This window comes from Heptranchias perlo, unplaced genomic scaffold (genome assembly GCF_035084215.1).
Source record: "Heptranchias perlo isolate sHepPer1 unplaced genomic scaffold, sHepPer1.hap1 HAP1_SCAFFOLD_528, whole genome shotgun sequence".
In the NCBI taxonomy this organism is placed as follows: domain Eukaryota; kingdom Metazoa; phylum Chordata; class Chondrichthyes; order Hexanchiformes; family Hexanchidae; genus Heptranchias; species Heptranchias perlo.
This window is the reverse complement of record NW_027139546.1, coordinates 25,056-51,640: the sequence shown is the minus strand read 5'-3', so window position 1 is coordinate 51,640 and position 26,585 is coordinate 25,056. Positions and strand designations below refer to the sequence as shown.

The window sequence follows — 26,585 nt, the reverse complement described above, 5'->3', positions numbered from 1 at the left end:
GGAGTGGGTACAGTGGGTTGTGTGGGTCCTGTGTTATGGAGCGGGTACAGTGGGTTGTGTGGGTCCTGTGTTATGGAGTGGGTACAGTGGGTTGTGTGGGTGCTGTGTTATGGAGCGGGTACAGTGGATTGTGTGGGTGCTGTGTTATGGAGCGGGTACAGTGGGTTGTGTGGGTCCTGTGTTATGGAGTGGGTACAGTGGGTTGTGTGGGTGCTGTTATGGAGCGGGTACAGTGGGTTGTGTGGGTGCTGTGTTATGGAGTGAGTACAGTGGGTTGTGTGGGTCCTGTGTTATGGAGTGGGTACAGTGGGTTGTGTGGGTCCTGTGTTATGGAGTGGGTACAGTGGGTTGTGTGGGTGCTGTTATGGAGCGGGTACAGTGGGTTGTGTGGGTCCTGTGTTATGGAGTGGGTACAGTGGGTTGTGTGGGTGCTGTGTTATGGAGTGGGTACAGTGGGTTGTGTGGGTGCTGTGTTATGGAGTGGGTACAGTGGGTTGTGTGGGTCCTGTGTTATGGAGTGGGTACAGTGGGTTGTGTGGGTCCTGTGTTATGGAGTGGGTACAGTGGGTTGTGTGGGTCCTGTGTTATGGAGTGGGTACAGTGGGTTGTGTGGGTGCTGTGTTATGGAGCGGGTACAGTGGGCTGTGTGGGTCCTGTGTTATGAAGTGGGTACAGTGGGTTGTGTGGGTGCTGTGTTATGGAGTGGGTACAGTGGGTTGTGTGGGTCCTGTGTTATGGAGTGGATACAGTGGGTTGTGTGGGTCCTGTGTTATGGAGCGGGTACAGTGGGTTGTGTGGGTGCTGTGTTATGGAGTGGGTACAGTGGGTTGTGTGGGTCCTGTGTTATGGAGTGGGTACAGTGGGTTGTGTGGGTCCTGTGTTATGGAGCGGGTACAGTGGGCTGTGTGGGTCCTGTGTTATGGAGTGGGTACAGTGGGTTGTGTGGGTGCTGTGTTATGGAGTGGGTACAGTGGGTTGTGTGGGTCCTGTGTTATGGAGTGGGTACAGTGGGTTGTGTGGGTCCTGTGTTATGGAGCGGGTACAGTGGGTTGTGTGGGTGCTGTGTTATGGAGTGGGTACAGTGGGTTGTGTGGGTCCTGTGTTATGGAGCGGGTACAGTGGGTTGTGTGGGTGCTGTGTTATGGAGCGGGTACAGTGGGTTGTGTGGGTCCTGTGTTATGGAGTGGGTACAGTGGGTTGTGTGGGTGCTGTGTTATGGAGTGGGTACAGTGGGTTGTGTGGGTGCTGTGTTATGGAGTGGGTACAGTGGGTTGTGTGGGTGCTGTGTTATGGAGTGGGTACAGTGGGTTGTGTGGGTCCTGTGTTATGGAGTGGGTACAGTGGGTTGTGTGGGTCCTGTGTTATGGAGTGGGTACAGTGTGTTGTGTGGGTCCTGTGTTATGGAGTGGGTACAGTGTGTTGTGTGGGTGCTGTTATGGAGTGGGTACAGTGGGTTGTGTGGGTGCTGTGTTATGGAGTGGGTACAGTGGGTTGTGTGGGTGCTGTGTTATGGAGTGGGTACAGTGGGTTGTGTGGGTGCTGTGTTATGGAGTGGGTACAGTGGGTTGTGTGGGTGCTGTGTTATGGAGTGGGTACAGTGGGTTGTGTGGGTGCTGTGTTATGGAGTGGGTACAGTGGGTTGTGTGGGTGCTGTGTTATGGAGTGGGTACAGTGGGTTGTGTGGGTGCTGTGTTATGGAGTGGGTACAGTGGGCTGTGTGGGTCCTGTGTTATGGAGTGGGTACAGTGGGTTGTGTGGGTCCTGTGTTATGGAGTGGGTACAGTGGGTTGTGTGGGTGCTGTGTTATGGAGTGGGTACAGTGGGTTGTGTGGGTGCTGTGTTATGGAGTGGGTACAGTGGGTTGTGTGGGTGCTGTGTTATGGAGTGGGTACAGTGGGTTGTGTGGATGCTGTGTTATGGAGTGGGTACAGTGGGTTGTGTGGGTCCTGTGTTATGGAGTGGGTACAGTGGGTTGCCTGGGTGAAGATACCAGGTTTGCAGTAATGGATCTGCGGAGATCATTCCCCTGAATTCTCTCTGTTCTGCCTCTTGAAGCCTTGCCTTGCCTGGATACACCATATTCATGATTGTCATGTTTTCCCTGTTAATTCGTACTGTGTTTAAATACCATTTAATCCCTCTGTGTTGACCATTGCCCAGAAGGTTTTGATGTGCCTCGTTAACTTTATTGTAGCCTGATCTCCAACCTACGAGGCTTGCCATTGGCGTGGGATCATTAACTTTACCCTTACCGTTCTGGCTGTTTTCTTTTGTGTGCTGCAATCCCAGCCCCGAGACATTCTTTTACGGGTCTGTTTCTGACTGAAGTGTAACGCAGGGTGGTGAGCGTATTTTGTGTTGTGTTTTTGTGCAGGCAGCTGTAGCCAGGCTTGCTGCGCGCCGTACTCTATGTCCATCTGCTGACACTTTTGATTCCAGGGCCTTTGCCGTGCTAACCGACTGCCTGTCTCGCTTCCAAGCCCTGGGTGAGTCGAAACGTCCCACAGCTCAATGTCGTCATTCCCCAGCGTCTGCATGCTCCTGGCTCTGACTGCATCACCCTCGCGTTGATCCGGCGTCCAGTCTGTCACGTTCTTCCCCCTCTGAAACGTTGCCCACCGACTTCCCCAACCTCCCACTGCTGGAGTCTTAACGGTTGATTTCTCAGACGCTCTCCTCCCCCAGCTCCACAATCCAGAATCCTGCAGCCTTGGTGGGGCTCCCAGGCAGTGTCCCAGACGCCCGCCCCCCCCCAATCCTCACCCAGCTCCACTGGGTCGGTTTCATCATCCGCGTCTTCGAGTGCTTGCTCCTCTCGATCTGGGAAATCTTTTCTTGTCCAAGTCCCAGCTGTGCCCTCCGTACCTCTGACTGAATCGCTGCTTACTTCCCCATCCCCTCTGATCCTTGAACTCCCACCCCCCCCCCCCCCCACTCTGGAATTTTCTTCCTGAAGCAGTGTTCTTGCTAATTGTCTCAGCTCCCTGCTCGTACAGCCCTAGTGTTTTTCGGATTCCTCTCACCGCCCCCAAATTTCTTCACTTCCGGCTCAATGTCCAGCGTTTCGAAACCCCTCCAGCATTTGTTTGGGAGCTGGAGCTGGTCCCGCTCGGCTCCGAATGCCCTCGTGAGTAGGGTGGTGCTGGCCAGACGAGTGGCGGGAAGCTTGCCAGTGCTCTGTGCTGGTTTAAGCGGGATAGACTCCACCACACCCATGGGCCCCTAACTCTTTGCTGTTGTCAACTTAGGCTTGCACTCTCTGGACTCGGGGTAAGCAGAGTGTTGTCCCTACGGTGAGAGATGTACTCCACCTGTGGGGATTTCTGAATAATGTGGCTTGGAGACCCTTAAACACTGGTTTCCACATGTATGTTAGACATACTACAGATCAATAATACCACGTGTACCCCCCTGCCCATCCAAATGTTTCCTCTACTGCAGTACATCTGCAATGGGCCTATACTCTGGAGTTCAGAAGAATGAGAGGTGATCGTATTGAAACATATAAGATTCTAAGGGAGCTTGACAGGGTAGATGCTGAGAGGCTGTTTCCCCTGGCTGGAGAGTCTAGAACTAGGGGGCATAGTCTCAGGATAAGGGGTCGGCTGTTTAAGACTGAGATGAGGAGGAATTTCTTCACTCAGGGTTGTGAATCTTTGGGATTCTCTACCCCAGAGGGCTGTGGATGATCAGTCATTGAGTACATTCAAGGCTGAGATCGTTCTACTCCCTTGCCCCACGTCTGCCACCTCCTTCAGCCCTGCGTCCCAGGGGTGCCCTCTGATTTTCTGACTCTTGGTCTCCTTTTGATGCCCCTCTCCCCCTCCAACTGTTTGGTTTTATCTCGTCGTTCGCCTGTCTGTCATTCCCCTAGTCACAGGGTAAGAAATTGCTGTTTGCTTTTCCATCGTGTGTTGATATTTCCGCTCACCACCTCTCTCACCACACTGAGGTCTCATCGCAGTCAGTACTCGAGCACTGGATTGATTAACTGCCTTGCCTGTCTCTTGTTTTGGGGTGGAATGTCCTGGTTATACTGACATGCAGTGCCGTAATCCATGCCCAGTGCTGAGTACAGCCAGCTGAAGAATTGGAGCTGCCTCAGCTGCACGGTGTAGTTCTGCACTAAGCTCTTGCCTTCTCTTTCCTGACTTGCTGATGTACGTTTCAGTTTGAAATCCTGCAGGAGCACAAGCAGAAAAGACCAGTTGTTTGCGCTGTGCAGAGTGGGTGCAGCTTGCATCTTGCTGCCGGGCTACAGTAATTAATGCTGCTGTGAGACCCGTCTGGTTTACTCTGTCACCAATTCGACACCTGATTTAGGAGAGCATTAGAAAGTCCCAACTCGTTTAGCGCCGTGCTATTGTATCGATTGCTTCGAAACTGTGCTTAAGGCAGGCGTGAGACAGTAGCCTGGTACCCAGCTGTGAAAGGTCTGCGCTGACCTTGTCGACTAGCTTCAGTATGAGTGACGCTGTGCTGACCATTCCCGGCGGCAGTGGTTAGGAGCTGTGCGAGTTCCAGTTGTGAATTGCTTTCTCTTGTGGTAACGTTAAGCTGAGTTGTTAGACTTGCAGTTTAGTCACACGTTCCCTTAAAGGGGAAGGGAAGTATAAGGCGAGTTATATTCTGTTCAAAGTGCAAACGCTGGAAATCTGAAATAAAAATAAAGGGGCCGGAGGTGAGCTGTGGGGTACAGTGCTGAGGAGCTCATTTCAGTGCAGCAAATGGTCCGATACACCCACACCCCCAGGCTGGTCCAGTAATATCAGTGACGGAGTGGGTTCCTTCGCAAACAGTGGGTTGGTGAAGGTGGCTTCAATCCAGCCTAAGACTTGCTCCGAGTTTTGTCTGATTACGCTCCTGTGAAGCCCACCGGGATGTTTTCTTAGTGTTAACGGCACTCTAGAAGTGCCAGCTGTCGTTGTTCAGGCTGCGAATGCAACTGAGGAATGATGTTAAACAGGATTTCGGTTCGTACGTTTGACTTGCTTATCTCTAAAGGGAAAGGGTTTAAATGCGACAGAATATTGACCTTAACCTTAGGTTTCCAAATAACCATGATTGTGACACTCACGTACTGTAATTCACGCTTAAGTTTTCTAATTGTGAGTGTTCCTAATGTTCCCTGCATCATTCTCCAACGTCCCTGAAGAGTTTAAGAAAAAGATTGAACTCCTTTCTTCCCGTTCTTCCCCTTTCTCCCAGATGGCTAAAAGTGATTCTCAGTACGTGAAGAGTACTTTTTTTTTTATTCGTTCATGGGATGTGGGTGTCGCTGGCGAGGCCGGCATTTATTGCCCATCCCTAATTGCCCCTTGAGAAGGTGGTGGTGAGCCGCCTTCTTGAACCGCTGCAGTCCGTGTGGTGAAGGTTCTCCCACAGTGCTGTTAGGAAGGGAGTTCCAGGATTTTGACCCAGCGACGATGAAGGAACGGTGATATATTTCCAAGTCGGGATGGTGTGTGACTTGGAGGGGAACGTGCAGGTGGTGTTGTTCCCATGTGCCTGCTGCCCTTGTCCTTCTAGGTGGTAGAGGTCACGGGTTTGGGAGGTGCTGTCGAAGAAGCCTTGGCGAGTTGCTGCAGTGCATCCTGTGGATGGTACACACTGCAGCCACAGTGCGCCGGTGGTGAAGGGAGTGAATGTTTAGGGTGGTGGATGGGGTGCCAGTCAAGCGGGCTGCTTTGTCCTGGATGGTGTCAAGCTTCTTGTCCATCACACTCCTGACGTACGTGTGTGTGTGTGTGTGTGTGTGTGTGTGTGTGTGTGTGTGTGTACACTTATTTACTGGGACATGCAGGCAAACTAAGGTATATAAGGCACTTATAAGTGTACTGTACTTTAGTCTGGTGAACTCCAAAAGTTAGAGTTTATTAGGTTTATATTTTAAGCGGAATTCTTGGTTGGGGAGACCATTGTTCAACTTTGCTGAAGGTCAGGTTGAGTTTGCCTGAGTAGCAATGTATGTGCAGATAGAAGAGAGGCCTCTTATGCGCTGTTCACACCAGCTCTCCTCTGGGTGGAAGCTGAGGAATGCAGGCGTGTTTGTTCAGGCTTACAGAAGGGGACTCGTGCTTCCTTATTAGAAACCGGTCGCCAGGAAGCTGCAGAACACTTGGGGTGAGACAGGCTTTGCTTTCTGTTTGAAAGCTGCTGTCACGCTGCTCCCGGCCATCCATAAATCTCCAGTGTGCTCGGCGGACATGGCGTTCCGAGCGAGGAGGTGACTTCATACGCGAGACTGAAAGGAGAGATTCTCGATTTACGGTGTCCCAGTCTTTGGTGCGCTAGGCTGCAGGGTGGCCGGGAAGGGGCTCGTTCTTTTCCTGTGTGTTTGGTTGTGAAAGTTTATCGTGCCGTGTTACAGTAGTGCAGGCAGGCTATTGAACTGTGAAATAGTTGAACCCGGCCCGATTCTCATCTCTGACACCCACAAACCGAGCACCTTTTCAGGAAGGGCACTGGTCAGTGACCAGGAGTACTTTGGAGAGAAAGAATTGCATTCATGTCCTCCAGGCCTCCCAAAGTGCTTCACAGCCCATCAATTATTGAACAAAGTGTTGTCATTGTTGTTTGATATACAAACGCGACTGCCAATCTGCTCCCACAAACAGCACTGAGATCGGTGACTTGTTTAATCTGTATTTTAATTGTAAACAATTTTACAACACCAAGTTATAGTCCAACAAATTTATTTTTAATTCCACAAGCTTATTCCACAAATTTAAAATTCCACAAATTTAAAATTAAAAATAAATTTGTTGGACTATAACTTGGTGTTGTAAAATTGTTTACAATTGTCAACCCCAGTCCATCACCGGCATCTCCACATCCTGTATTTTAATGATGTTGGTTGAAGGAGAATGTTAGCCAGGACACAGGGAGAACTCCCTGCTCTTTCTCGAATAGTGCCAATGGATCTTCCCCGCCCACCTGAGAGGGTCTAACATCTCATATTGCGATCATGTTTTTGTTGTAGTGGCAAACCTTCTGGAAAGGAATTGATGATCAGGGATGACTGACCCTCTGGTTTTCTCCTCTTTCCCTTTGGGGAACTTTGGGCCATTTCTTGGTGGCTCATTGGAATTGAGGGGCGGGTAGTTTCGGAGTTAATGACTGTCGAGTCCAGCAGGTTTGCAGTTGCAACGAGCAGTTGAATACATGAGGAACAGATCTTTCTACAGCGGTACGAGTAATGGTGTCAGTTTGGATCTTAACCGATGAATAAATAGGTTTGTCGTATTTCAGGAAATGCCCCTTGTATATCCGTGGTGTAAGTGAATAAGACAGGTATTGCCCTCTAATGCAGCTGTCGAACAGAGTATTAATGAGCAGTTTCCTGTTTCGAGTCTCTAAAGGAGGCCGCATTGTGTTAGGTCTGTATTTTCTGGGTGGTGTGCAGCTCTGGTCATTGTCTGCACCTGACTCCTGCGTGTTAAATGTCGACATTAGCTGCCTCCTGCTTCAATATTGTGCAAAAACTTTAATCCTTGCTATGCAGTGTATGTTAAGTTTAACCAATCTCGAGGTGAGATTTTAATTGCAATAAACGTATCTTGGTTATTTAGGTTTTCTTTTAAAAAAAACCTTCCGTCCTCTAGGGAAAGCCCCAAACTCTCGGTGTACGGTTCCACGTCTCGCCAGCGAGTGACTCCAGACTGTGATAGCGGAGGGTGATCCAAATACGATGGAATTTTAATTTTTATCCCTTGGTCAAAATGTCTCCTGTCGAGGCTTTGAGTCACCGTATCCGCGGCAATTTGCAGCTCGCCTTCCCATCTGCAGGAACAGAATGCAGTCTGACCCGCTGTTTAAAATAAGGAAAACTACAGTGGGGCCAGTTCTGTGGGTCTGCGGCTTGTTTTATGCGTGAAATCCACGCGCGCTGTTGGGAACGTTTGAGCGTCAGCGATGGTGAGACAAGCTAACCATCATTCCTCTCCCTGTCGCTATGTCTCTGGTCCCTTCCACAGTCAGCTGATTGCCAGGTTAGCAAGCCGTGCGCTCCGCCTGTCCGACCGTTGTAACATCATCCCGACGGCTGTTTCCTCCCCGCTCTGCCAGCTTGGCTCGGTTGGCAGGGCTCTCCACTCTGGGTCAGAAGGTTGCGAGTTTGAGCCCAGCACCAGGATTTGAATGTGTGATCCAGGTGCCGGAGCGAGGGAGTGCTGCATTGTCGGAGATGCTTTGTTTCGTGCAAGTTGTTAAACCGAGTCTCTGCCTGTTCAGGTGGGCATTAATTATCCCCTGGTACAACTGGAAGAAGAGCAGGGGCTGTACTGGGCTATGAGTTTAGTGTTTAAACTGGCAATGTGTGTGTTTCAGGTAACGCATGATGGAGGAGGTGCAGCACGATGGCAGTAACAACACAGACTCAGGAACACCTCAGCAAGTCGCCCTACAGCCTCAGACAATACATCTCTCTCAGCTCGCACAGCAGGTAAACATTGGCACGTAGCGTTTACCATCTGTCAAACATTTAGACCCCGTGCTGCCGTTAGCTGGCTGACCCCTCCGCTGCCTCTGTGTTGTCAGGCTGCTTGTCCCACATCCAGTCCTGGATGAGCTGCAACTTTCCCCAATTAAACATCGGGAAGACTGAAGCCATCGTCTTCGGCCCCCGCCACGAGCTCCGTTCCCCCGCCACTGACTCCATCCCGCTCCCCGGCTACTGTTTCGGGCTGAACCAGACCATTCGCAACCTCGGCGTCCTGTTTGACTCTGAGCTGAGCTTCTGACCACACATCCGCTCCGTCACCAAGACCGCCTGCTTCCATCTCAGTAACATTGCCCCCGCCTCAGCTCATCTGCTGCTGAAACCCTCGTCCACGCCTTTGTTGCCTCCAGACTCGACTTTTCCAATGCTCCCCTAGCCGGCCTCCCATCTTCCACCCTCCATAAACCCTCCAGCTCTTCCAAAACTCTGCCGCCCCGTATCCTAACTCGCACCAAGTCCCGTTCACCCATCACCCCACTGTGCTCGCTGGCCTACGTTGGCTCCCGGTCCAGTAACACCTTCCACCTCCTCTCCGCGCACCCCAGCCCCCCCACTTGAGATGTGTGTAGTCATTTGCTTACATGTAGATAGGCATCAGAACTGTAGGCACTCCACTTGTGGAGACCCTCCTTTGGCTGGGGCGTTAAGAATACAGCGGTTTCTGTCCAACGGTATTGACAGTTTGTTGAGATGTAGATTCAGCTGCCAAGAGCAGCGTGGCCCAGGTCAAGTGGGGTTGTACCTGTGTCCCACGACCGTGCGGCACCCTGTGTTGCTGCGTTACAATCTCCCCGTGCTTCGGAAATTCACCGCAAGTGTTCATTTATGGTGGCCTTCTGCTGAAGGCCTATTCGGGCACCAGTCACGTATTAGAAGCCACTTTTAATATGAAAAAATAGCAGCCAGTTCCTCGGTACGTGTGGGGACGGAGGGACGTACCACGGCCTGCTTGCACGTTTGTGGCGATGCAGGTCTGTTTCATTTCCGTGCTACTGCAGGTATCGCCCACGACAAAAGCAAGGAAGTGATCACTCCCTACCTGTGGTTTATCTGCCCAAGTAATGCGATTACTACCTGTCCTCATCAAGGTGGGAATGAGATTCTTCTCTTCAGGCACCCCGTGTCAGCGTCGAGCAGTATCCGTGTCGACCCCCAGGTCACGGCCAGGTGCAGAGTAAAGCTTCCTCCTCGCTTTGGTACGACAACACGCTTAAGCCCCACTGTACCAGTGTAACGTGTTTCCACACCAGCCACCCAGTGGCCTTTCTGAATTAAATTACCAAGTTGGGGGATAGTTTTGTGGTGTAGAACCGTGGGGAACTGAATTAGGACTGCCCCAAACTTTCACCCCATCAGTCTATGCTGGGATTGAGCCTTGATCCCAGAGGTCAAAGTGCAAGGTTTAACCCACTGTACCTCGCAGTTCCTTTTTTTTTTCTTATTTTTAATTCCAGAGACATTATTTGATCCTGTAAATTATAGGCTGCACCTTCCCAGTCCCCGTCTCCCCTCACAGAACCTTGGAGTGCAGAGTCCTGCTTAAGTTTGACCTCTGAAGCTGCGGCGTGGTGTTTTATTTATCCCTTCTTACTCGGCCAGCTGAGAGATGATAAACAGACAGCGCAGATCTCGTGGGTCTCGTGCCAGCGTTGAGACGCCCTCTAACCCTTGTGCGCCTTTTACCTAGGTGTCGATGGACAGTTCGGCTCCAGTGACGGTACTGCAGCTGCCCGGGGGGCAGTCCGTTCACGTTCAAGGAGTCATCCAGACGGCCCAGTCATCGGTCATCCAGGCCCCACACATTCAGACTGTCCAGGTAAACCCCTACAGCCAATCTCTCTAGGGCATAATGATGTGAGGTTTTCTGCCAGTGTCCTCCCCGCCCCCGCTGCCGTGGGGGGGGGGGGGGGGGCGTGAGGCACAGTGCTCACAGCACGGCACAGAATGTACCGTTCGTTTGTGAGTGGTGTGAAGGGTTGTCACGCACCAAGTCATGTGTTAGAATCAAATGGGCGTGATGTTGGCAGGGGCCCGGTAAACACATTCCCCGGTGCTCTCCCCTCAATTTGTTGCAGAATGGTTTACATCTGAGGCAGACGGCCGATGAGGGTTAACCTCATCAAGGCACCTAAAATATTAAATACTGAACTTCAAAATCTGCGGACGGCAACAAACTTTGGGGGGTTGTTATGGTTAATGCCGAGGAAGACGGCGACAAAATGCAAGGGGACATTAATAAACTTGCAGAATGGGTGTGTAATTGGCAAATGAATTTCAGTATAGCTAAGTGTGAGGTGGTGCATTTTGGTGGGAAGAATAAGGCCGCGTATTGTTTGGAAACTAAGAGTCTAAATGGGGTAGAGGAGCAAAGAGATCGTGGGGTACAGATTCACAAATCACTAAAAGTAACAACGCAGGTTAATAAGGACATTTTTTAAAAAAAGGCAAAGCAAGCACTGGGGTTCATTTCTAGAGGGATAGAATTAAAAAGCAAAGAAGTTAAACTTGAAAAGAACCTTGGTTAAACCACACTTGGAGCACTGTGCACAGTTCTGGTCTCCATATACCTTGGTTAGACCCCACTTGGAGCACTGTGCACAGTTCTGGTCTCCATATACCTTGGTTAGACCACACTTGGAGCACTGTGCACAGTTCTGGTCTCCATATACCTTGGTTAGACCACACTTGGAGCACTGTGCACAGTTCTGGTCTCCATATACCTGGGTTAGACCACACTTGGAGCACTGTGCACAGTTCTGGTCTCCATATACCTGGGTTAGATCACACTTGGAGCACTGTGCACAGTTCTGGTCTCCATATACCTTGGTTAGACCCCACTTGGAGCACTGTGCACAGTTCTGGTCTCCATATACCTTGGTTAGACCACACTTGGAGCACTGTGCACAGTTCTGGTCTCCATATACCTTGGTTAGACCACACTTGGAGCACTGTGCACAGTTCTGGTCTCCATATACCTGGGTTAGACCACACTTGGAGCACTGTGCACAGTTCTGGTCTCCATATACCTGGGTTAGATCACACTTGGAGCACTGTGCACAGTTCTGGTCTCCATATACCTGGGTTAGACCACACTTGGAGCACTGTGCACAGTTCTGGTCTCCTTATTACAAAAAGGATATCGAGGCACCGGAGAAGGTGCAAACAATATCTACAAGGATGATACCACAACTGAGAGGTTATAACTATCAGGAAAGGCTGAACAGGCTGGGGCTCTTCTCTAGAAAAGAGAAGGCTGAGGGGTGACCTGATAGAGGTCTTTACGATTATGAAAGGGGTTCGATAGGGTAGACGTAGAGAAGATTTTCCACTTGGGGAGACCAGAACAAGGGGCCATAAATATAAAATCGTCACGAATAAATCAAATAGAGATGGATTTAAGGGGAAGCTAGATCAGCACATGAGGGAGAAAGGAATAGAAGGATATGCTGATAGGGTGAGATGAAGTAGGGAGGGAGGAGGCTCGTGTAGAGCATAAACGCCAGCACGGACCAGTTGGGCCAAATGGCCTGTCTCTGTGCTGTAGATTCTGTGTGATAGGGGTACAACCACGGAGCAAACCCATGCAGTGTTACAGTGACTGACTTGGTGTCTAGGTAGAAGTAAGCCTTTTTTATGTTGCACTTCTGGGGGAATCCTTGGAGTGTTGAGGTGATTTGTACCATTGATTGACCTGTACAGACACGTACCAGGGATTCAGGAGACGCTGTGACTTGACCTGGTGATGTGGTTATTTTCTAATTGTTGAGTTTCTGGGCAGTGGTGAATTTTCATTTTTTTTCTGAACCCCTTCGGTGGGTTCCACTTATCTCAGATATAATGTGATGTGCATTTGTGTGTCTCTGAGCATGTATGTGCTTGTGTGCACATGGAGTGAGATGTTTGTTGAAGGGTGCAGTCCTGAAAGACTAGATCTTAGCTTCGATGCAACAAGAATGAAGGCGCAGGAGTTTGAGGGAGGTTTGAGTGAGTGATCGCCCAGAAATTTCATTTATACACCTTTCACATTCTCCAGACGTCCCAAAGCGCTTTACAACCAATTAAATACTTTTGAGGTATAGTCACTGTTGTTATGTGACTACACTTCAAAAGTAAGATCCCACAAACAGCAGTGAGATAAATGACCCGTTCTTGGTATTGGTTGTGGGTTTAAATGTTGGTCAGGACACCGGGCGATCTCCCCCGCTCCCCTCTGAATAATGCCATGGGATCCTTTCACAGACAGCCGAGCCTTGGTTAAGCATCCCATCCAAAAGATGGCACCTCTGGCAACGCAGCACTCCCGCAGTGATACACTGGAGTTCAGCCTCGATTTACGGGCTCAAACACACAGCCTCAGACTGGGAGTTGAGCGAGCCGTCACTGAGCCACGCGTGACCCTCCGTTAAAGTTGCCGGGTTTCTTTGTAAGGTCCCTTTTAACCGCCTTTGATGTGCCTGCCGTGTGTTTGGACATGGGCACAAAAAATCACGTTTCCTCCTCACTTTCCCCTGTGTGGCTCGGTTCCGTCCTGCACTTTCCCGCCTGAGCCACGGGTGGGGAGGGGGAAGCTGGATTATAACTAGCTGAGCGAGGCGCAGCTTAATGAACAAGACACTGGGGATGTAATGAGCTGAGCTGCCACAGCGTGGGGCTCTGACCGAGAGCAGCCAGCACTCTGGGCAGCAGACTGGCTTCCTGCAGCCAGCCGAACAGCTCCACACGTCATGATCCCCACAATTCCTGGCGTGATGAAGAAGCAATGGCAGCTCAGACAGGAAGGAGAATTAGGTGGAGGGAGCCAGGAAGTGGCCGAGGGAACTGCTGACAATGCCACCTTATCCCCCCGGGATCTCACGACCCTGAGCAGATCGGTGTGGAGTGCCATCGAGGAGGTTAGACTCTTGAGACCTTTTGTGTTTACTTGTGAACAACGCACAATGAAAACTCTGGAGTGGAATTTCAAACTGCTAGATTTCAGATTGTACCAGAACTGCGCTGCGACGGTTCGCTGATTTTTGTACAGTGGTTACCAGAACTGTGGCGTGGCCAAACAGGCAGCTGGCAGGTAGCCGGGGACTAACTTTGAGCAGTGGCGATTGGCAGTCGCTGAGAGTCTGTACAGAAGTGCCTGTTGACTTTGTTTAGAGGAGCAGCCTGCGTCACATTTCGTGCAAGTGGGAGTGCTTGCCCCTGCAGAAGTGGGAGGGCCCAGCCCGGCACTTTGTTTTGAAGTTGTGTCTGTTCTCTCAGAGCACGTGACTTCCCCCCACACACAAGGCTGTGCAGTTGCTGCTGCAGGAGTTGCCTCAGTGATCAGCGAGTTTGCCCCACACTGGCCGCTCTCGGTAAAGGGGGCCGAGGGGCTGCGAGAGTTTGCAGACTCGTTTCCAGGGCTCTGTTTGCAGTGCAGGTTGTAAATGAGTCATTGGGCAGATTTGAGGAGGAGGGGTCTTCGAAAACCAATTCAAGGTTATGTTTAATGAACAGCAGTGTGTAAATAACCAGCAGAGACGATAGGTTAATGGGCACGGTGTCCCTCGGACATCTGGCAGCAACTTTTCACACCCGATCTCCACCCAATAAGTAATGCCCCCTGTGCCTTCCTATCTGCTTTGCTGCACGTCCCTCAGTCTGTTGCATTCTCCTGTTACACGGTGCTTTCTGTTCCTCAGTGGGTGTCGTATTCTAACGTTGTTAAGCTCCCCTATGGGGGAGGACTCCATATCCAAATTCAAGCTGTGGTTGCCTGGCTCAGAATAATTACATTCTCTTTTTAGTGTCCCTTCCATTGTTAAAACGTTTTAAAAGGTGCTCTGTAGTTCTTTGCTTTAGTTGTTCAACAGTGCTGGATTCTGGCAGTGAGTGACTGTGGGTTTGGCTGTATTGCTGTCAATTGTATTGCTAATAGGTTACTGTGTCTTGATGGCAGTTAAGTTATTGGTACAGGGTGACTGTGTTGTATTGTCGGTGTGAGGTTTCTCTCTCTCTCTCTCTGTGCATTGTCGGTGTAGGGTGACTGTGTCTCTCTCTGTATTGTCGGTGTGGGGTGACGGTCTCTCTCTCTCTCTCTCTCTCTTTTGTTGGTGTGGGGTGACTGTCTCTCTCTCTGTATTGTCGGTGTGGGGTGACTCGCGCTCTTTCTCTCTCTCTCTCTCTCTCTCTCTCTCTCTGTATTGTCGGTGTGGGGTGTCTGTCTGTCTCTCTGTATTGTCGGTGTGGGGTGACTCGCGCTCTTTCTCTCTCTCTCTCTCTCTCTCTCTCTCTCTGTATTGTCGGTGTGGGGTGTCTGTCCGTCTCTCTGTATTGTCGGTGTGGGGTGACTGTCTGTGTGTCTCTCTCTCTCTCTCTCTGTGTATTGTCGGTGTGGGGTAACTGTCTGTCTGTGTCTCTCTCTCTCTCTCTCTCTGTATTGTCGGTGTGGGGTGACTGTCTGTCTCTCTCTGTATTGTCGGTGTGGGGTGTCTGTCTGTCTCTGTATTGTCGGTGTGGGGTGACTCTCTGTCTGTCTGTCTCTCTCTCTCTCTCTCTCTCTCTGTATTGTCGGTGTGGGGTGTCTGTCTGTCTCTCCATGTATTGTCGGTGTGGGGTGACTGTCTCTCTCTGTGTATTGTCAGTGTGGGGTGTCTGTCTGTCTCTCTCTGTGTATTGTCAGTGTGGGGTGTCTGTCTGTCTCTCTCTGTGTATTGTCAGTGTGGGGTGTCTGTCTCTCTCTCTGTGTATTGTCGGTGTGGGGTGACTGTCTGTCTGTCTCTGTGTGTATTGTCGGTGTGGGGTGACTGTCTGTCTCTGTGTGTATTGTCGGTGTGGGGTGACTGTCTGTCTGTCTCTGTGTGTATTGTCGGTGTGGGGTGACTGTCTGTCTGTCTCTGTGTGTATTGTCGGTGTGGGGTGACTGTCTGTCTCTGTGTGTATTGTCGGTGTGGGGTGACTGTCTGTCTCTGTGTGTATTGTCGGTGTGGGGTGACTCTGTCTGTCTGTCTCTGTGTATTGTCGGTGTGGGGTGACTGTCTGTCTGTCTCTGTGTGTATTGTCGGTGTGGGGTGACTGTCTGTCTGTCTCTGTGTATTGTCGGTGTGGGGTGTCTGTCTCGCTCCCGCTCTCGCGCTCTCTCTCTCTCTCTCTCGTCGTTGTGGGGTGACTGTCTGTCTGTCTGTCTCTCTCTCTCTCTGTATTGTCGGTGTGGGGTGACTGTCCTGTCTGTGTGTGTGTGTCTCTCTCTCTCTCTCTCTCTCTCTCTCTCTCTCTGTGTATTGTCAGTGTGGGGTGTCTGTCTGTCTCTGTGTATTGTCGGTGTGGGGTGTCTCTTTTTCTCTCTCTCTCTCTCTCTCTGTATTGTCGGTGTGGGGTGACTGTCTCTCTGTGTATTGTCGGTGTGGGGTGACTGTGTCTCTCTCTCTCTGTCTCTCTGTATTGTCGGTGTGGGGTGTCTGTCTGTCTCTCTCTCCATGTATTGTCGGTGTGGGGTGACTGTCTCTCTCTGTGTATTGTCAGTGTGGGGTGTCTGTCTGTCTCTCTCTGTGTATTGTCGGTGTGGGGTGACTGTCTGTCTGTCTCTGTGTGTATTGTCGGTGTGGGGTGACTGTCTGTCTGTCTCTGTGTATTGTCGGTGTGGGGTGACTGTCTGTCTCTGTGTGTATTGTCGGTGTGGGGTGACTGTCTGTCTCTGTGTGTATTGTCGGTGTGGGGTGACTGTCTGTCTCTGTGTATTGTCGGTGTGGGGTGACTGTCTCGCTCCCGCTCTCGCGCTCTCTCTCTCTCTCTCTCTCTTGTCGTTGTGGGGTGACTGTCTGTCTGTCTGTCTGTCTGTCTCTCTCTCTCTCTCTCTCTCTCTCTCTCTGTATTGTCGGTGTGGGGTGACTGTCCTGTCTGTGTGTGTGTGTCTCTCTCTCTCTCTCTCTCTCTCTCTCTCTGTGTATTGTCAGTGTGGGGTGTCTGTCTGTCTCTGTGTATTGTCGGTGTGGGGTGTCTCTTTTTCTCTCTCTCTCTCTCTCTCTCTCTCTCTCTCTCTCTCTGTATTGTCGGTGTGGGGTGACTGTCTCTCTGTGTATTGTCGGTGTGGGGTGACTGTCTCTCTCTCTCTCTGTCTCTCTGTATTGTCGGTGTGGGGTGACTGTCTGTCTCTCTGTGTATTGTCGGTGTGGGGTCTCTCTCTCTCTCTCTCTCTCTCTCTCTCTCTCTCTCTCTGTCTCTCTGTATTGTCGGTGTGGGGTGACTGTCTCTCTCTCTCTGTATTGTCGGTGTGGGGTGACTGTGTCTCTCTCTCTCTGTCTCTCTGTATTGTCGGTGTGGGGTGACTGTCTCTCTCTCTGTATTGTCGGTGTGGGGTCTCTCTCTCTCTCTCTCTCTCTCTCTCTCTCTCTCTCTCTCTCTCTCTGTCTCTCTGTCTCTCTGTCTCTCTGTATTGTCGGTGTGGGGTGACTGTCTCTCTCTCTCTGTATTGTCGGTGTGGGGTGACTGTGTCTCTCTCTCTCTGTCTCTCTGTATTGTCGGTGTGGGGTGACTGTCTCTCTCTCTGTATTGTCGGTGTGGGGTGACTGTGTGTCTCTCTCTCTCTCTCTCTGTATTGTCGGTGTGGGGTGACTGTGTGTCTCTCTCTCTCTCTGTATTGTCGGTGTGGGGTGTCTGTCTGTCTCTCTCTGTGTATTGTCGGTGTGGGGTGACTGTCTGTCTCTCTCTATTGTCGGTGTGGGGTGTCTGTCTGTCTCTCTCTGTGTATTGTCGGTGTGGGGTGACTGTCTGTCTCTCTCTGTATTGTCGGTGTGGGGTGACTGTCTCTCTCTCCCTCTGTATTGTCGGTGTGGGGTGACTGTCTCTCTCTCTCTGTATTGTCGGTGTGGGGTGACTGTCTCTCTCTCTCTGTATTGTCGGTGTGGGGTGACTGTCTCTCTCTCTCTGTATTGTCGGTGTGGGGTGTCTGTCTGTCTCTCTCTCTGTATTGTCGGTGTGGGGTGTCTGTCTGTCTCTCTCTGTGTATTGTCGGTGTGGGGTGACTGTCTGTCTCTTGTGTATTGTCGGTGTGGGGTGACTGTCTGTCTCTCTCTGTATTGTCGGTGTGGGGTGTCTGTCTGTCTCTCTCTGTATTGTCGGTGTGGGGTGACTGTCTGTCTCTCTCTGTGTATTGTCGTTGTGGGGTGACTGTCTGTCTCTCTGTCTCTATCTGTGTATTGTCGGTGTGGGCTGACTGTGTCTGTCTCTCTCTCCTCTCTCCCTCTCTCCCTCTCTCTCTCTCTCTCTGTGTATTGGCGGTGTGGGGTGTCTCTCTCTCTCTCTCTCTGTCTGTATTGGCGGTGTGGGGTGACTGTCCTCCTGTATCATACTGTACTGTATCGCCAACTGTGCCCCTGCATCGCCGCTAAGCACTCCGTCCAGGCAATTGCTACGTTTCTCCGCAGAATCCTTTTGGTTTTGGGGATAGCGAATCTGCCAGGGTTCCCTCATTGTCTAGTGATTCCTGCTGGGCATTGCGTGTGTGAGGCTCAGGAAGTCTTATCTAAACGAACAGTGTGACTCTTGCTCCAGCAGTGTTAACATTCACGGGCTAGTCTCAAATGTGGAGAATTCACAACTTGAGCAACTTTGGCATTTACGAATGCAGTGTTATCCCTGCTACATTGACAAAACGTCATTGAGTAGGGGTGTGGTGAGTCAGGTGGTTACGCAGGCAGTGAAGAGACATGCATGGTCGCCATTTCTATGCATTGGTTGAACTACCTGATTGTATGAGGGACGGGTGGAGAAGGATTGTGAAATCTGTGTCCCATAGTGTGGAGTATTGCGTCCAATTCTGGGCACCGCACTTTAGGAAGGATGTCAAGACCTTGGAGAGGGTGCAGAGGAGGTTTACCAGAACGCTACCAGGGATGAGGGACTTCAGATATGTGGAGAGACTGGAGAAGCTGGGAATGTTCTCCCTAGAGCAGAGAAGGTGAAGGGGGAGATTTAATAGACACACTCCTAATCATGGAAAGTTTTGATAGAGTAAATAAGGAGATGGCTAGTGGGTCGGTAACCAGAGGTCACATTTAAAATAATTGTAAACAATTTTACAACACCAAGTTATAGTCCAACAAATTTATTTTAAATTCCACAAGCTTTCGGAGGCTTCCTCCTTCGTTCTCTTGCCAATTATTTTAAATTGGCAAGAGAACTAGAGGGGAAATGAGAATTATTTTCACAAAGGGGGTTGTTGAGATCTAGAACGCACTACTTGAAAGGAGGGGCAGAAGCAGACTCCAGAGGAACTTTCAAAAGGGAATTGGACATGTAACTGAAGAGGGCTAATTTGCAGGGTTATGGGGAAAGAGCAGGGGAGTGGGACGAAACTGGACAGCTCTTTCAAAGAGTTGGCACAGGCACGACGGGCCGAACGGCGGCCTCCTGTGCTGTAAGATTCTGCGATTCTCCGAATATGGTGTAGGAGAGTCTGTCGGAGGCTTGAAGGGAAAGCCTGAGCAAGGCTTGGGGTGACTTGAGTCACAGAGCCAAAGGGCTTCCTACTTCAGTGGGAGTGGGAGGTCCTGCAGATTCAGCTGCGCGCAGTATGGATACTGCAGTGACCAGGCCACGCCACAGAATGGAAACTTGAAGGCCAAAAGCCTTAACACCTGCCGCCAGCACAATGCCCTGGGGTGCAGTGTTACTGGCACCTGGCCCCATGCTTCATAGCACTGAGGGCCTCTTCACACAAGCAGTGCCTGTACCCTCGGTAAAACCTGGCCGCAGAGTACTTTGGGAGACCGCGCGAGTCGGAATAGCCAGGGCTGCTGGATTACCAGTGTCCTGCCACAGTGCTACTTACACATTTCCCCCCACCCCTCCCGTCTTTTCTTTCAATAGGTGTCAGCGTTGTCGGAGAGCGATGATTCCCAGGAGTCGTCTGACAGCGTCTCGTCATCACAGAAATCCAGAGAGATTCTGTCCCGACGACCGTCGTACAGGTACCGCCCAGCACCAAGCGAGGCGCTAGCGCCAGGCTCGCGTAACGCGAGCCGTACGGGTACCGCCCAGCACCAAGCGAGGCGCTAGCGCCAGGCTCGCGTAACGCGAGCCGTACGGGTACCGCCCAGCACCAAGCGAGGCGCTAGCGCCAGGCTCGCGTAACACAAACTGGGAGCCCCCACGTGCTCGATGAGCACTGGACTGCTTCTCGTGCAGCAGCTGCCAGTTTTGGGACAGCGTGGGCACCTCTCGCAGGCTGACCACGCTCGCAGTTTACCAGGGCCGGTAGTTCCTGCTCGCAAGGCTGAACCTTACCCAAGCTGATCATTATTCTTGACTGGATTGGCAGAATCTTTAAGTAATAGTCCCTCCCTCGATTTTTTTTTTTTGTCCCCCACGTGAAGCACTTTGCGTGTCCCTGCGTCGAATTCCACCCGTCCGCCCGGTTCCCGAGCGTGTTCAAATCCTTCCCGTCGCTTATCCCGTTGAGCTTTGGAGCCTCCCGCCCTCATTAGCTTCGCGCCCCCTGCGACTTTCCCACCGCGCTGCGCGTGGCCGCCGGCTCCAGATGACGGGAGGAGGCGCTGAGCGAGCTGGTAACCGCGCCGAGACGCTCCGCAAGGGCCCGAGCGAGGGGCGTCGAGAGTTGTCGCCAGCAGCGTCTCACCCTGCGTTTGTTTGACCCGGTAGGAAAATCCTGAATGAGCTGTCGTCGGGCGACTCTGCGGCCACAAAGACCGAGGGGAAAGGAGATGAGGAAGCCGGCGGTAACCCCCTCACCACCATGACTATGCCCACACCCATCTACCAAACCAGCACTGGACAGTACAGTAAGTGGCAGATTCCCTGCTGCTAAATCAGCATGCCCTGGTTAGGTGCAGCCAAGCGTGGGGTTTAAAAGCCCCGTAGTCTGTCGGAGGAAGGGAAGGCTGAGGGGAGGTAAGGAATTGTGCAGCTTTTCTTCAGATCCTGGGAAAGAACCAGTTAAGAGTAGGGCACGGTGCGGTGAATTTCGATTTCGACGCGGTGGAGATGCAGGGAGCGGGAAGGGGTGGGGGGTGTGTGTGTGTGTGTGTGTGTGGGACATGGCGTCCGGAGCTCAGAATGAGGAGGAGAGAAGTTTAGAGGAGCAATGACCGGAATAGAATCTACCTTTACTAGGACTATGGGACACTGAGCGACCGGGAGTGGTTGAGACAGAGACCATTGCGTCTTTGAAGGGAAAATTGGAAAAATATTTGAAGCAGAGGAAGATGCAGGGGAGAGCAGAGCAGTGGGATTAGTTTGGGATTGATACAGGGCTATGGGGAGAGAGCGGGGCAGTGGGATTAGTTTGGGATTGATACAGGGCTATGGGGAGAGAGCGGGGCAGTGGGATTAGTTTGGGATTGATACAGGGCTATGGGGAGAGAGCGGGGCAGTGGGATTAGTTTGGGATTGATACAGGGCTATGGGGAGAGAGCGGGGCAGTGGGATTAGTTTGGGATTGATACAGGGCTATGGGGAGAGAGCGGGGCAGTGGGATTAGTTTGGGATTGATACAGGGCTATGGGGAGAGAGCGGGGCAGTGGGATTAGTTTGGGATTGATACAGGGCTATGGGGAGAGCAGAGCAGTGGGATTAGTTTGGGGTTGATACAGGGCTATGGGGAGAGAGCGGGGCAGTGGGATTAGTGTGGGAATTGATACAGGGCTATGGGGAGAGCAGAGCAGTGGGATTAGTTTGGGATTGATACAGGGCTATGGGGAGAGAGCGGGGCAGTGGGATTAGTGTGGGAATTGATACAGGGCTATGGGGAGAGTGGGACAGTGGGATTAGTTTGGGATTGATACAGGGCTATGGGGAGAGAGCGGGGCAGTGGGATTAGTTTGGGATTGATACAGGGCTATGGGGAGAGAGCGGGGCAGTGGGATTAGTTTGGGAATTGATACAGGGCTATGGGGAGAGTGGGACAGTGGGATTAGTTTGGGATTGATACAGGGCTGTGGGGAGAGAGCAGAGCAGTGGGATTAGTTTGGGATTGATACAGGGCTATGGGGAGAGAGCGGGGCAGTGGGATTAGTTTGGGATTGATACAGGGCTATGGGGAGAGCAGAGCAGTGGGATTAGTTTGGGATTGATACAGGGCTATGGGGAGAGAGCGGGGCAGTGGGATTAGTTTGGGATTGATACAGGGCTATGGGGAGAGAGCGGGGCAGTGGGATTAGTTTGGGAATTGATACAGGGCTATGGGGAGAGTGGGACAGTGGGATTAGTTTGGGATTGATACAGGGCTGTGGGGAGAGAGCAGAGCAGTGGGATTAGTTTGGGATTGATACAGGGCTATGGGGAGAGAGCGGGGCAGTGGGATTAGTTTGGGATTGATACAGGGCTATGGGGAGAGCAGAGCAGTGGGATTAGTTTGGGATTGATACAGGGCTATGGGGAGAGAGCGGGGCAGTGGGATTAGTTTGGGATTGATACAGGGCTATGGGGAGAGAGCGGGGCAGTGGGATTAGTTTGGGGATTGATACAGGGCTATGGGGAGAGTGGGACAGTGGGATTAGTTTGGGATTGATACAGGGCTGTGGGGAGAGAGCAGAGCAGTGGGATTAGTTTGGGATTGATACAGGGCTATGGGGAGAGAGCGGGGCAGTGGGATTAGTTTGGGATTGATACAGGGCTATGGGGAGAGCAGGGCAGTGGGATTAGTGTGGGATTGATACAGGGCTATGGGGAGAGAGTGGGGCAGTGGGATTAGTGTGGGATTGATACAGGGCTATGGGGAGAGAGCGGGGCAGTGGGATTAGTTTGGGGATTGATACAGGGCTATGGGGAGAGAGTGGGATTAGTTTGGGATTGATACAGGGATATGGGGAGAGAATGGGATTGATGCAGGGTTATGGGGAGGGAGTGGGAGTAGTTTAGGAGTGATTCAGTGTTATGGGGAGTGTTTGGGATTGATGCAGGGATATGGGGAGAGCGGGGCAGTGGGCTTAGTGTGGAATTGATGCTGGGATGTGGGGAGAGAGCGAGATTAACTTGGGATTGATGCAGGAATATGGGGAGAACGAGATTAGTTTGGGATTGATGCAGGGTTATGGGGGAGAGCGCGGGTTTAGTTTGGGATTGATGCAGGGATATGGGGAGCGAGCGGGATTAGTTTGGGATTGATGCAGGGTTATGGGGAGAGAGCGGGATTAGTTTGGGATTGATGCAGGGTTATGGGGGAGAGAGGGGGATTAATGCAGGGATATGGGGAGCAAGCGGGATTAGTTTGGGATTGATGCAGGGATATGGGGAGCGAGTAAGATTGGTTTGGGATTGATGCAGGGTTATGGGGAGAGAGCGGGATTAGTTTGGGATTGATGCAGGGTTATGGGGAGAGTGCAGGATTAGTTTGGGATTGATGCAGGGTTATGGGGAGAATGCAGGATTAGTTTGGGATTGATGCAGGGTTATGGGGGAGAGAGGGGGATTAATGCAGGGATATGGGGAGCGAGCGGGATTAGTTTGGGATTGATGCAGGGTTATGGGGAGAGTGCAGGATTAGTTTGGGATTGATGCAGGGTTATGGGGGAGAGAGAGGGATTAGTTTGGGATTGATGCAGGGATATGGGAAGCGAGCGGGATTAGTTTGGGATTGATGCAGGGATATGGGGAGCGAGCAAGATTAGTTTGGGATTGATGCAGGGATATGGGGAGCGAGCGAGATTAGTTTGGGATTGATGCAGGGATATGGGGAGCGAGCGAGATTGGTTTGGGATTGATGCAGGGATATGGGAAGCGAGCGGGATTAGTTTGGGATTGATGCAGGGATATGGGGAGCGAGCAAGATTAGTTTGGGATTGATGCAGGGATATGGGGAGCGAGCGAGATTATTTTGGTATTGATGCAGGGATATGGGGAGCGAGCGAGATTGGTTTGGGATTGATGCAGGGATATGGGGAGCGAGCGAGATTGGTTTGGGATTGATGCAGGGATATGGGGAGCGAGCGAGATTAGTTTGGGATTGATGCAGGGATATGGGGAGCGAGCGAGATTGGTTTGGGATTGATGCAGGGATATGGGGAGCGAGCGAGATTGGTTTGGGATTGTTGCAGGGATATGGGGAGCGAGCGAGATTGGTTTGGGATTGATGCAGGGATATGGGGAGCGAGCGAGATTGGTTTGGGATTGTTGCAGGGATATGGGGAGCGAGCGAGATTGGTTTGGGATTGATGCAGGGATATGGGGAGCGAGCGGGATTGGTTTGGGATTGCCAGAGCAAAGAGCCACCGCGGGTGTGATGAACTGTACGGCTTCCTCCTGTGCTGTAAATTTATTATTCTACGGTTGAGACAGTCACCGCACATTTGTCGCTAAATAATCCTGTAAATCTTGTTCAGTAAATTGCTGATTTGGTTTTCCCACACTCCGATCCGACAAGCCGTAACTTGGAGAAGTTGTAGGTGGTATTTTCATCCTGGTCACGGGCCGCTTGTTTCAGCTCACTGCACAAAACGTCCGGTGGGTCGGTGAAGAAACGGCTGGGGGAGGGGAATTCGGGCGCTCCCTTGGCGACCCGCTCTCGGTCCTTGCTTAAACCCCCCCCCCCAGCAGTCTGTGCCGCCAGTGAACCTGGGGTGGGGTGGGTGGTCGGGTCCCTGTCTGGTTAACCCCGGGGAGCTCCCTACTGCCTGTCGCAGCGCTGACGGGGTATTGGAGGGTCCCTGTCTGGTTAACCCCGGGGAGCTCCCTACTGCCTGTCGCAGCGCTGACGGGGTATTGGAGGGTCCCTGTCTGGTTAACCCCGGGGAGCTCCCTGCTGCCTGACGCAGCACTGACGGGGTATTGGAGGGTCCCTGTCTGGTTAACCCCGGGGAGCTCCCTACTGCCTGACGCAGCACTGACGGGGTATTGGAGGGTCCCTGTCTGGTTAACCCCGGGGAGCTCCCTACTGCCTGACGCAGCGCTGACGGGGTATTGGAGGGTCCCTGTCTGGTTAACCCCGGGGAGCTCCCTGCTGCCTGACGCAGCGCTGACGGGGTATTGGAGGGTCCCTGTCTGGTTAACCCCGGGGAGCTCCCTACTGCCTGATGCAGCACTGAAGGGGTATTGGAGGGTCCCTGTCTGGTTAACCCCGGGGAGCTCCCTACAGCCTGACGCAGCACTGACGGAGTATTGGAGGGTCCCTGTCTGGTTAACCCCGGGGAGCTCCCTACAGCCTGACTCAGCACTGACGGGGTATTGGAGGGTCCCTGTCTGGTTAACCCCGGGGAGCTCTCTACTGCCTGACGCAGCACTGACGGGGTATTGGAGGGTCCCTGTCTGGTTAACCCCGGGGAGCTCCCTACAGCCTGACGCAGCACTGACGGGGTATTGGAGGGTCCCTGTCTGGTTAACCCCGGGGAGCTCTCTACTGCCTGACGCAGCGCTGACGGGGTATTGGAGGGTCCCTGTCTTGTTAACCCCGGGGTGCTCCCTACTGCCTGACGCAGCACTGACGGGGTATTGGAGGGTCCCTGTCTGGTTAACCCCGGGGAGCTCCCTACTGCCTGATGCAGCCCTGACAGGGTATTGGAGGGTCCCTGTCTGGTTAACCCCGGGGACCTCCCTACTGCCTGACGCAGCACTGACGGGGTATTGGAGGGTCCCTGTCTGGCTAACCCCGGGGAGCTCTCCACTGCCTGACGCAGCACTGACGGGGTATTGGAGGGTCCCTGTCTGGTTAACCCCGGGGTGCTCCCTACTGCCTGACGCAGCGCTGACGGGGTATTGGAGGGTCCCCGTCTGGTTAACCCCGGGGAGCTCCCTACTGCCTGACGCAGCACTGACGGGGTATTGGAGGGTCCCTGTCTGGTTAACCCCGGGGAGCTCCCTACTGCCTGACGCAGCGCTGACGGAGTATTGGAGGGTCCCTGTCTGGTTAACCCCGGGGAGCTCCCTACTGCCTGACGCAGCACTGACGGAGTATTGGAGGGTCCCTGGTCCGACCTGTGAAATGAAATGCGGCTCTGATTTTTGGGGCATGATTTATTACCCCGCTTCGGTTGGGTCACGAGGGAGGGAGCAGCCGCACTCCACGTTAAGCTTGGCTGCCGCCCAGCACCACACTCTCATCGTTATCTGCAATTGATCCCCAGCTGCAGGAAGTGTTTGGACTTGCAGGTGCCTTTTGTGTATACTTTACTCCGACTGAGTGGAGAGCTCTCCCCTCCTCTTTCCCCCCCACCCACTTTGGATAACGCTCGTCGTTGCAAACCCGTAACCTGCTGTTTACCTTTCCCATTCACTCAGTTGCCATTGCGCCTGGAGGGACGTTACAGCTGGCGAATCCGGGCTCGGTCGGCGTCCAGGGTCTCCAGACGCTCACCATGACCAATGCCGGGGGAGCGCAGCAGGGAACCACCATCCTACAGTACGCACAGACCGCAGACGGACAACAGATACTCGTCCCCAGCAACCAGGTGGTCGTACAGAGTGAGTAAGGGGCGCGGCGCCTCCCTCCCTCCCTCCCGCGCACGCGTGCGAGCGAGCTAGCTAGCTGCGTGACCGCGAGCCTTCACGGTGTGCCGCCCCCTCTGAAGGGCGATGCTTTGCTCTCGAAACGTCCACCTCCCTCTCTCCCCCCTCCTGCGTCCCTCTGATGGCTGGAGCAGCCGCCCGCCCGCCTGGCTATTCCCCAAGACCCGACCGTGCGCCTCAGTCAGGAATTCGAGCATCGAGGGAGGGGAGAGGAAGGTGGGGGGGTGGTGTTACAGTTGAGCCTGTGTGTCCTCACACGCCCTTCCCAGCAGGGGCTTGGGGGGGTTGCAGGACGGGACTCACCGGACAGCCCTGGCCGAACTTTCCTCTCCCTAACCCAGGGGCGCTGACACCACGGCTCAGATCAGCTAACCCAGCACCCTGTCGTTCCCGTTACCCTGTGACTGAAGCAGAATTATCGTGTGCTTGCTGGAGCTTTAGCCCAATTGGTGGCCTGGAGGCACTGACTTTCTAGTAAGTATTGGAATGAACGTTACAGATATTAATGTCACCCAGAGTTTGGCAGCTGGTGCCAGGGTGAAGGATGTTTGCAGCACTTGGTGCTAACTGGGTCCATTTGCCAGGAGGGGGTTAGAGAATTGGGGGGCAGGCCGTGGAGGGATTCCCAGAGATGGGTGAGGGTTTTAAATTCGACGCTGGG

At 52.5% G+C, this 26,585-nt stretch overlaps 1 protein-coding gene across 5 annotated transcripts in view; it reads left to right on the top strand.

The window, feature by feature from the left end:
- Positions 1-26,585, top strand: part of LOC137314976 (cyclic AMP-dependent transcription factor ATF-1-like) — a 32,998-nt gene that overhangs the window by 2,250 nt on the left and 4,163 nt on the right. Inside the window, exons 2-7 of one of the 5 annotated variants that reach the window (XM_067979936.1) lie at positions 2,375-2,486; positions 8,329-8,443; positions 10,188-10,316; positions 19,337-19,437; positions 20,129-20,268; positions 25,697-25,879. In XM_067979936.1, the coding sequence (XP_067836037.1) occupies positions 8,336-8,443; positions 10,188-10,316; positions 19,337-19,437; positions 20,129-20,268; positions 25,697-25,879 (661 nt within the window). In that variant the 5' untranslated portion in view covers positions 2,375-2,486; positions 8,329-8,335. The other 4 variants (XM_067979935.1, XM_067979937.1, XM_067979938.1 and 1 more) reach the window with 4 other exon arrangements.